The sequence below is a fragment of the Pygoscelis adeliae genome, unplaced genomic scaffold (assembly GCF_000699105.1).
Source record: "Pygoscelis adeliae isolate BGI_AS28 unplaced genomic scaffold, ASM69910v1 Scaffold232, whole genome shotgun sequence".
Taxonomy (NCBI): domain Eukaryota; kingdom Metazoa; phylum Chordata; class Aves; order Sphenisciformes; family Spheniscidae; genus Pygoscelis; species Pygoscelis adeliae.
In genome coordinates this window covers 3,730,686-3,742,412 of record NW_008824473.1, presented here as the reverse complement: position 1 = coordinate 3,742,412, position 11,727 = coordinate 3,730,686, and the positions used below count along the sequence as shown (strand labels likewise).

General features: G+C 39.4%; 1 protein-coding gene across 1 annotated transcript in view; it reads right to left on the bottom strand.

The window, feature by feature from the left end:
- EEA1 (early endosome antigen 1) overlaps positions 1-11,727 on the bottom strand; it is a 76,479-nt gene that overhangs the window by 62,589 nt on the left and 2,163 nt on the right. Inside the window, exon 2 of the mRNA XM_009321361.1 lies at positions 3,996-4,088. Within this exon, the coding sequence (XP_009319636.1) occupies positions 3,996-4,088 (93 nt within the window). The remainder of the gene's footprint in view (positions 1-3,995; positions 4,089-11,727) is intronic.

Below are 11,727 nucleotides of genomic sequence, written 5' to 3'. Positions count from 1 at the left end.
AGCAAATGCATACAGCAGCAAACACAACAAAATTACATCGCTCACACAGCCTAGAATAAACACTTTGATTCCAAAACTCAACAAAAGTAACGTTGGCAGAAAGAATGCAAAACTTCACCTCCATACAAACCCATTTAGTGCATGGCAAGCTGCCGGCCCCCAAAAGTCAAGTATATTCTCTGAAGGTTCACAGCAGAAAAAATTCAGATAGCCTTGTGCAGCTGGGGGCTGTTACCTTACAGAATCTAAATTCTTCCAATTGAGGAGTGTAAAACTGCACAATTAAAATAAGGAATTGGAAGAATTTAGAAATGCACTACTACTTATAATGTCTATTAACTGAAACAGCCTTTGCATTTTGTTTGGGGCATAAAAAAAATTCCAATAAAATTCTATATTAAAAAATTGTTTTTATAATTCTTTTTAAAATGTTGCTGCAATATGTAAGGCTCTTAAACATGTTCGAGAAGCTTCTAGTTTTTTTTATATTCCTGTCCTCTGTTCCATCTTTTACCCAACGTACCTATCTCCCACTAGAAATCCATTTTAAAAATAGTTAGCTAATAAGAGCTCGAAACATTTCTTTTCACAAAGGATGTACCAGATCCGACACTGCATTTATCACTACACTGAGTCTGAAGTGAAGTAAATCAAATAATGTAATAGCCTTATTTACAAGAATATCAAGCAAAAGCTGTTCAGAAAGAATACATCAGTGACAGCAAGTCTCCCAATACTGCAAATGTTTCATGTGAGAGACAACTGCAAACCAGAAAGCTAGACACAGATTAATTCTTCTGCTGAATGTACACTTTGGAATCATGCATAAGAGATCAAATTACATTTCAGCAAGGAATCAAAAGAAACAATTTGAAAAGCCGTCACCCAAGCTATAAGAAAAGATGTATGTTCATTTAAAGCAGCCCATTACCAAAGCTATTGAAACAAAATAAACAAGACCCACAGTAACAGCTGGGAGGTCACGAAGCTCCTGTCTTCCTTCTGTCCCAGTGTGCTCATTCTGGTAATGTTCAGACAGATCAGTGGGAGTTACACACACTTTCATACATAGTGGACAGATGAAGCCCTGTGAAATGCATATTTGTTTTTAAGAAACTAATAAAGACAAAAAAGCAGATTTGGACTCAAATGCTGTTCAAATTCTTATGCTGAAAGTTCTCTACAATCACCAAAAGCAAAGTTTGTTTTCCTTTTGGAAAGATAGTTTTTGCAAACCACATAATACCATGGAGAAGGCAAGAAGGAACAGTTATTAAGAACATGAAAATAAACAAATCTAAAACACACTTTAAAAGCCAGCATCATGCTGCATACTACTATGTGTTTTCCAGACACTCTTGGTACCCCCTTCATGTGACAGAGGAATAAGCTGCATAACAAATTGTGAAGGGACCATTATAAGGCATCACGTCAGATCCACCACACAGTTTCCCATAAGGGTGTTCAGATGTTTCAGAGAGAGAGGCAAGGGTGGTGTGGTGAGATTGCAGAAATACCTCTGCAAATTACTGCAAGTTTGCGGCAGCGGGAGAGGCCTAGGTGCCAGTGCAGCTGCACATCTGGCTGGCACGCTCACTTAGCAAAAAATATGCACCTTCCTGGGTAGAATTTAAAAAAAAACCTCAGCATGCTCACCAGAGATTTACCAAAGCCAAAAGTTAAATCGGTTTCTGAAGAACAACAGCTTTACATCTTCAAGACAGACACTACGTGCTTAAACACCAGGAAAAAGCAGGGTGGAGAGTAAAGTGCTCTGTGCCTCTCTCCACACTGGTGGCTGGAGGATGCCTGCACCTCCATGGCAGAGCACTACAGAGGCAGGGAGAGCAGACTGAACACAACCCTTCGTGCATGCATGGAAAGGTTAAGGCCCCTTCCAAAAAGGATGTCTGTGGCAAACCTGTCTAGCTAACACAGCCACATTACACTAATGAAAGCATAAGCACGCTAGTAGACTCACTGCAAGCATGGAGTATTAGCAACCCTGTATTGCAGACAGAGTTGCACTGGGACCTAAGCTACAAAGGTAGGATAGGCTCAAATGTTTCCTCCTTGGGCAGATTGCACAGTGAATAAAAGAAGTATCTAGACTTGATTACAGGTCCATGTGTGATCTGAAGTGCTGACATGGCCACAGACGGGACTAAAACAGATTTTCACCTCTCCTTGAGCAAGGAACAGTTTGAATTCAGACTTCCCCACTCCTTTTGTTTCATACTGCAATTCTCAAAAATCAGGATTGATTTCAACCAGGCTTGACGAGGTAGGAAACATGAGAATCTGCACAGATTTAATAATTATTCTCCATTTGAATCTTGCAGCAATACAAATTAGAAGATCTAGCCAAGAAACTGGAGTGAAAACAAATCAACTGGTGGGAACATAATGATAAAATGGAGAGTAAACATTCTGCAAAGTCTGGCTACGGTGCTCCTGGAGAGAAGTTCTCAGAGAGACACCTTAGGCCAGCTGCGCAGGAAAAGGAAGACCAATGGAAAGGCTCAAGCTGCGTGCTGTAACGTGTGAATCTCAGGAGAATAAAAACCCATCACCAGCTTCAGAGCTTACTTTCAAACAGATTTTGAAATGATATGCTAAGCAGAACACCCCACTTGTAACTAATGCAACAGATAGTGAAATTATTGACAAGTAAAAGATACCGTATAACGTGAGAAAGTATCAACCAAAAGTGACACAGCAGCCTTTGGTCTGACCCAGTTTCAACTCAGTAGCAAGAAAAGCCAATGGTGCAATAGTGCAGGCACACTACCACTTTGAAAGCTCATGCTATGTCAGGAAAATACTACTACATTAGTATTGAGGTACCTTGTGACATCCACCAGCTGTACATGATAATGCACTCATGTTAGCAGAATTGTGCAATTTTAGCCAAACTTTGGAAGGAAGCGATTATCTCACTGCATATTTTTATGCCTTAATTAACTACAAAAGTAATGAGATTTTAGAATATTTATTTGCTTCAGGGACAGTGTAAATATACATACAAAACAGATTTGGACTCACAAATGCGTGACGTATAACATGCAGCAAAATATTAAGGAATGTCTGATTATACTGACTGTAATAAGGCTTCAGGAAATAAGCAGATGCACAGATGGAAGGCAATTAGGATTTTAAACAGCACAGTGAAAAATTCTCTTATCTTTTATCATAGCAAACATAGGAGTATTTGAATCGTCATACACTTTATTCAGTGTAAGAAAGGGCACTTTGCTCCCTTTAATGCTGTAACAGGAGTAATTAACCTTACACTGCATTTGTATGCTAAGCTTGAAACATTTCCAAGCTAGGTAATCAGGCTACATTAGCACAAACTAGCTTCAACAGCCAGTGAAGTCAGTTTGCATTTTTCAGTTAATATTTGACAACACTGTAAATCCAAAGACATTGTAATACGGGATTGAAGCAAGAATAACAACTTATTCTGCTGGTTAAGTATGGCATACAGCACAAAAAATTGATAGGATTTAGAAGTGGTAGATTTACATGCCAACACCAAACAAAAGCCAACACGTTTGATATTTTATGAGGAGGAGCTGGTTTCCAGTATACGTTATAGCTTAGTAGAAGAAAGATGAAAAGGGAGTACAAGCGTCACAAAATGTTAAGCCCCATTTTTCGGAACTCTCATAAAAGATTTATTAATGAGGAGTCTTAAGCTTGTGTCTCACTGCTTTTAATTTTAATAATTCATCTCTAGGATTGCAGGAAGGATTGCTTGTGACCATTTAGATAGATAAACCTAATTAAGAGCTGCATATTTATATGGCTTTTATGCCCTTATTTTTATTTAAATAACAACCGATTCTTAGAAGAGAAAATAACAACCAATTCTTCTTTAGTACAGCTGTTATTTAGGTAGGGCACCAAAAAAGTTACTCCCAACAGCTTCATGAATTAGAGAAACAGCACCCAAGGTTTAAGACTCCAGTCCCACGTATGCTGCACAGTACCTCGGAGGAACCTTCGTTGTTCACGTCCACGGCATTTCCTGGTGTGGCAGATGAATCCGAATCTGAGCTCTGAGACCCACCTCTACCTGGAGTCTGAAAGAGAGGGAGGAGAGAAAAATTAGTGTCCGCAGACTGCATTTAATAAAGCATGGTAGGTATCCATGAAGCTTCTCTTCTACTTGCTGGAATACAAAAGTATTTTCCCTCCACAAGAGTAATGAAGTAAACAAGCTGACAAGCAATTATATAATTTTCAGTGCAACACTTCAACAAAAGCTTTTATCCAAGACTCTCATACATCAAAAAGCAAGCAAACATCAGAAGCAAAGGCCAGAATTTTAAACCACTTCCCCTCATGAATGCTCAACACAAGAATTAGACTAAACTCTGCCCTTATATCACTCATACTGATGTTAAATTAGGTCTCTATATCAAATTGGAAAACACTAGAAATTACAGCCTAAACAGTTTCAGGAGTAGTAAACTAGTATCATACTACTTTCTTGATAACTTGTCTACAATCTGAACAAGCCTTAAATATTTGAAAGATGGAAAACTAAAGAGTGAGAACGCTGTTGATACAATAAGCGCACAAGCAGGTATGCTGCCTTGATTCGGAAAAGATAAAAATAAAAATCAAGTGTCAAGCCTGTGGTAAAGTTAAACCATGTTAATCAGTAAGACAACCTATAAAAATAAAATCCTATGAATCTGTTGGAAATCAAAACAACAGTATTGATTTGAAAGTACAGCTTTAGAGAAAATAAGCAAATAAATTTGAAACACTACTTGATTCAAAATCTGGATGGATGAATCACAACTTGCAATCCTTATTTAACCCTGACTTTCATTTAGATTTAACTTCTCTTACTCATCTCCAACATGCCACTACTCGACTGATGGCCGAAGAGTTAGCATTCTCAAAGCAAACATCAGTAAAGAAGTTATCTTAATACGGATACGCAATCCTAGTTTCAACAAAGAATAAAAGTTCATTATCCAATTCCATGATGACAATTGCAGATGGGATGAAGTAATGCTACTGCAGTATTTTAGCCCATCTGGAAATACTTGTAATTTTATAAAGGATTTTTTGATTTAATATAAGGGGATAAAAGAAACAGGTTTTTAAATATATAGATTGAAATCTAGAGAGAGAGGGACAGAAGTAGATAAATAGTTTTAGTGTCTAGATCTTGGCGTCTCCAAAATCTTATTTGTTTTAGATTTTTTTTTCTCAAATATATCCTCTTTTTTTTTTTTTCAGACAAATCAGCTATATAACCTTTTATAAGACATCCGCAGCACGCAGGCTTTTCCGTACTTTGAAAATTAAGTATACTTTCCTGCTTTGTTTTGTAAAGAATGTTCTATTTCCAACTTTCATAAATATTACAGCCTTTTATTACTAATCAAATAAAAAAAATGTAATAAAAAGGTCAAGTTTACTGATTAAGGACTTAACTCCCAGTGACATAGAGTTCAATTTTAGAAAGGTTCTGAAGACTGGTCAAAGGGAAGTGAGGAGGGGTGAAGCAGCAAGCTATCGGGGCTGCCAACAGTAAGGAGAGGACCATCTCTCCTCATTCCAGCCTTCTCTGGGGTCATCAGTTAAGTGATCAACATACACTGGTTTTCCTACTCCCGTGTCTTTTTTATTTTAGCTGTTTAAGTTTTACTTTTTTATGTTTCTAAAGAAAATAAAAACACAATATAGTTTCTTTCTAGTACAGCATACAAAAACAATAGGCAAGGTGACGCAAGCTCTCCCAGTTAGTAACAGGAGAGGCAAAAAAGGGTATAAGCAAAGAATACGATGCACATGCAAAGCATGTCAAAGTGAAGGCATTAGTCATTCTCCTCCAGGTCACTGATACAGAGACTAAACAAGGCACATCCCAGCATGGACCACAGGTGCACGCTCATCAAGTTTTCATATGACATCGAACTGGGAGGACCAGTTGATACACTCAAGGGCAGGAGTGGGGCCTAACAGCAGCCCCACCACCAGCTATGAGGAGGTCATCAAAAAGAAGAAGCCAGGCTGCTCCCAGCAGCACACAGTGGGAGGACAAGACACAAAAACTCGAACAAGAGAGGTTCCCACTCAACATATGGAAAAGCTTCTCCAGCGTGAGGCCATGCCTGAGCCGCCTGCTCCTGACCTCCAAGCTGGTCCTGCTCACAGCAGGGCTCAGACTAGAGAGCCCCTGACTCCCTTCCCACCCAAATTGTTCTGTGATCTCTGAAGCGCTGCCCTGCAGAAACACACGTCCTGCAGGACAGCTCTGAAACGCAAGTTTAGTAACTCCATTAACGAAGACGTGGATTGTGTGCATTGACAGGCGGAGGAATAATATCTAAAACAATTGGTAAGGTGTAGCCAAGTTTCTCAGTAAGGCAGACAAGTTAGAATATTGCATCTAATGTTATAAACAGTTTTCTTTGGTTTATATAGTTCAAGAGTTCCTTTCCATGCAATCCATAAACCACAATCATGCAACCCAGAGGTAAGGCTCACTTGTGAATCCATTCTGTGCAAAAACAAACAATCCAAAGAAGATGTATATACACATATGTCTACATAAGGGAACATGAAGAGGTCAGGTGTCAAAGCTTTCTTCCACAAAGGAGCTGAACTTTAACGATATAAAAATCAATTTCTTATTGAGAGGAATTTTTAAAAAGGCTTTAGAAATCTGAACATGATAGAAAGGCCTTTGTATGGCAGCTGTTCTAGAAAGCCTGAGAACTTGGACCCCTATCTGTCCCAACATCTACATCCACAAGTAGAAATGGGATGTTTTGAAATGGAGAAAGTGTCAGCATTAATGGATATGCACTTCTTTACTAATCCTTTACAAGAAATGGAAGCCTTTTGTTCCACTCTTCAGCTCCAAAAACTGAAGAATGTGCCTTCACATAGCCTTGGACAGAAAGACACGAGAGCAGAGGGAGAACCTAAACAAAAGTTGGTAGCCTGGGCAACGGCATTAAGAGATGGTCCAACCATCTCTTTAGACAGACAGCATATGCCTCCACTTTTGCAATACCTGAGCGCATGCTTTCAGCATACCTAACGAATCATTTCGTCCCAAAACCAAGAATCTTCGGTGACAATTAGCACAATGTTTTCTTCACCTTATATCACAACTTCTTATACAACACTACTGTGCATTGTTAATCGCCCATCACATTTCACCCCAGAGTTGGCTGCATTTCACAATGAGATTTGCATACTAAGTTCTGCTAGTTCTAGCACTACAAATTGGAGATTATTAAAACCTCCAGGATGAAAGCTTATATTAAAAGTACAATGTTATTACTACGTGGTTGATTAAAGTATTTGCTTTATGAAACACTTCAGACATGCTATAATCACACTAAAACGCACTGCGTGGCATGTCTTATTACGTGCAATATACAAGACAGAAATTATTAAACACTACCTGGTAAAATCCTTTTAACATTTCAAAAAACAATGTGCTCCCTTTAAAAGAGAAAGCACAATTCCAAGCTAGATTTAGAAAGCTTAGTACAAATAGGTGGCATTTTCTGGTGAGTGGCATGCACAGGGAAGAAGAGTGGGAAGGAAAGAGGTCATTAAGTAACTTTCAAGATTGGGAGAAACACCCCATAGCATCCATTTGCAAAGTAGTACAGTCTAGCAACAAAAATTTAATACAAATTTGCAAGGACGTTATGGAAACCAAGACCATAAATGCAATTAACTTATCTTTCAAGGCTGTAATATAATTTAAACATCCTTCACCAGCCATATAAAGAATGGGGGATTGGGAATATTTTTTTAATTGATCATTGCATGTTCAAATAGGTTCACACACATTTAAGATAGGCTCCCAGGCCACTGTTATATCACGTTCCATAAAAAAAAATAAATCACAACACATTGAACAACTCAGACTTTGTGAACTAAGGAAAGATTCAGAACGATGCTCTTTGGTTTCAGTTGGACTATACAGGGGAGCAAAAGAATGACTTATGAATGCCACGGGAAAAGTAATTTTTCACACAGGCTCCTGCATATGTATTTTTACATAATTAACATTTGACCCTTAAAGGCATACCTGGAGTTGAAAGACTGATGCAAAATTAGCCTCTCACCCAGCGTATTTCTTTCCCAGCTGTCACGAGTTGTATTTGTTTACTTTGCAGAGAAGCATACGTTCCTACTACTAGCACTAGAGTTGTAGAAGTAATATGCTGAACTTCATAATGTCATTGTCTCTTTTCTCAAAACCGCGAGCTAATATAAAGAAACATCATTAACAACAAAAAGGACGACAACGACCGCAGCTTGTTTTCTGAAAAGAAATAGAAAATTATATAATGAATGAGTTGAGCTAATGCATTAAAATGGCAGGGTATAAATATGGATCGCTACCGTATCATTTTTGCACAGTCATTTATCTGTCTATAGCTACACTCCATTCAGTTATGATACTCTTTGCAGCAGTTTTAAATTCAGAATAAATTAAACCTTTGAAAAATATGTTAAGCCTTGAGAAAGTCTGAACAAATATGGATTTACAGTTTTCCCAGCACAGATTTAAATACTACAGAAGAGCACTATTGTCCAAACACATTAAGGTCCTGAAGCAACAAACAAGACACAAGCATGAGAAGATAAGAAGGCCAAAGCCCTTGTTATCAAACAACTCTTAGTGCTAGAAACAGAATACAGTGCAATACAGGACAGTAATATTGTTTACTTCTAAAGAAGTGTGACAGCTATTTTATGACTCCGTAAAATTTAATGACTCCTGACTTCATAGGGCATAAAACCTTTCTTTCCCATCGCGCCATCAGTTCCGCACAAGCAGACCTTGCGCCCAGGAAGAGGCACACGCGCTCCCTTCAACCCCACAGGGAGGGCACAAGCAGAGCTGTAGTTCAGCATCCATCTGAATAAATACGCTATCTAGCGAGCCCTGCAATTATAAATGTAAAAAAGAAAATTATAGGTAAGGCATGAGATGCAATGCATCCCAGACAAGTAAATATCTCTGCTCCTGAGCTGGGAGTAAGAGAAAAAGTAACTGTACTACCCGAGCTACAGAAATGCCTGCAAAGCCCTGTTCTTCACCTAGACGCCAAGATCTCAACACCAACAACTCAAGCATCATTAGAAACAGAGCAATAGGATCTTACCACCCAAATACAGACCAACTGCTAACAGACAGCCAGTTAAACACAAAGAATGAAGACAAAAACTAATGGGGCAGCGTGACTACTGTTTACAACAGATGAGTCCTTCACTACAAAACATGAGAGATGGGAAGAAGGCTGAAAAGAAGGTCAAAGTAATCAGTTTTCCACGAGCTGAAAATAAACACCTCCTCGTTACAAAAAGTGGGGTTTGGTTGGGTTTTTTATTTTCAAGTTTTGGTATCTTGCAAATATAAGAAGTAAGCTCTGCTTTAACAGACCAGAGGCAACAGCCACCGTCCCACTAGTAGACGAACAACGTAGAGGGGACACAATGGCCACAAAGAGCCTTCAGAGTTGAACACAATAAAGAAAAGACAGCTCTCTAAAGAATACACTGACAAAAATCAAAATATCTGGGCAGGAAAGTTGTGTCTCGGCCATTCCACACAGATGTCTTTTGGGAAAGTCTACCTTTTTCTAGATCAGCACAACGAACAATGCATGAAACTGAAAAGTGGCAAGAATGAATAAAAGGGGGGGGTTATGGTGCAAAAGTACAGAACAGATGGATCCCCGAGATGTCACACTGAAAACATACATAAAATTTAGAAACAGCTTGCAGGGAAAGGACCTAAAAATGAGGACCTAGTTGAAGACAGCATGGAGATACTAACTTCAAAAACTAAATGAGCAATGTTCAGTAGTAACGAGTATATAACACTTTCTATTTTGAAAATATGCCAAAGTCACTGTGAAGATGCTTTTAAAAACAGAAATTACAACTGTGGAAGAAATAAAAAGGTGATCAGGGAACAGAAGAAGTACAAAAAAGAAACATCTGATGTTTTAAAACTTCCGGAATCAGAATTTCAAATAAGTGACTAAAACTATAAACAGTATCTTTGTAGCTTTTGTATTCCTCCTTTGCAGCTTGATGGCCAGCTGAGTTACAAAAAACAGGAATGTAATAAAGAATTCCTTTTTTTTTTTAAACATACTTTCATAACTCAAGTTATATCACCAGTAATAACTAGCCATCCGGCTAGAAAGCATGGCATCACCTATAGTCAAATAATAAACCCAATACATATACAAGAAACTAAGTTTCAGTGACTGGAAGGTGGGGGTTTTTTGCCAGCTACATTAATGATGCACAAGAAAAGGGTCAAGAGGAGGTTCCTTGGCCTTCAAATTACTGCCTCAGAGATGTGAAAGATTTCAATACTTATGCTCTTTATGAACAAATTTGACAGCAAGCTAAGGCTCACTATTAACACCAAAGGACATTAGAAGTCTTTTTCATAGTTTGCCAACCGCAGATTGTAAGTCAAAATGGTACATATGTGGTTGTGTATACAATCACTACTTTTATGAAAGGCCTAAAGCCCTTGGAGTTGGATTTTTAAAAGCATAGTTATTTGCACCAATTAAAAGATTAACACCTTTAAAAATCTTGGCATTTCTCTATTTATTTTTGGGGCAGGAAGAAGTCTGTTTCACCTTTGTTTAGCAATTAGCTCTGCTGTAATCCTGTAATTTTTGGAAGCTACTGGGGAACAGTTATTTGTTTAAACTTTTCAGAGAAGACGTCTGTTTCTAACACACAAAAAACTTTTGCACTGACTTTAGATTTTTATAGGAAGTGTTTAGCTGAACTTATACTCAGGGGCAAATTTCCTTTGGCACTGTATCAAGATTTTTCCTACATCATAGAAGCTTTCCTTGACGGCCTGTTATTTCTCAGTATCAATAAACATCCAGTTAAATGCTGCCAATATTTAATTAGATCCGTCCTGTTTCCCTCCTTGTTAGCAGGGCTTCCCATCAAACTTCAGGAAGGAAGTTCTTCCCTGTAAAGACGAAGCTCCAAATAGACCAAGAGCGATCTTCACCTGCTCAGGGTCTATGACCAAAAAACAATTTGAGGTACACTTTACACTGAAAAAGTTGGCGGTATGCATACCGATGTACTTTCTTCCCCTCTGTTGACTCCCATTCCTGTAGCAACGCTTCCTTGCACGGCAGATTAGGAAAAGCATGCCAGCATTTCCAATAAAACACCCTTTCACAGAGGTGTTACACAGACAGCACGCCTCAAAAGAAACACCAGACAAAACGCCGAGGGCAGCTGGTCCCCCCTCTATCCGTGAGCGCCTTCTGCACGACTCCGACACCGCTCTCTTGCGGTGCGGGATCTGGAGCGCTGCCTTCCCACCGCCGGCGTGACTCAACCCTTTTCGGTGCATCCTCCAGCCGAGCGCCAGCGACGAAGGGCTCCCGGAGCCCTGAGCCGCGCCGACACCTGCCCTTCGCCAGCACCTCCCTGACAGCTTCCACCCGAGCCACAAGCGAACTACAAGGCTGCCAGCACCGCCGCGGAGATATGAGAGGATTTTGAAAGGCGAGAAGGGTTTCATAAACGAGTGTCACAACTTGGCTTTTCAAACCAGTCTGAGCTGCCGGAAAAGCCGGTTCCTAAAATAAGGAAGACAGCTGGCCGGTGGCCGCCGGGCTGGCTTTCGGCGTTAGGAGCCTGTTTGCCAGCTGCCCCCCAGGGACA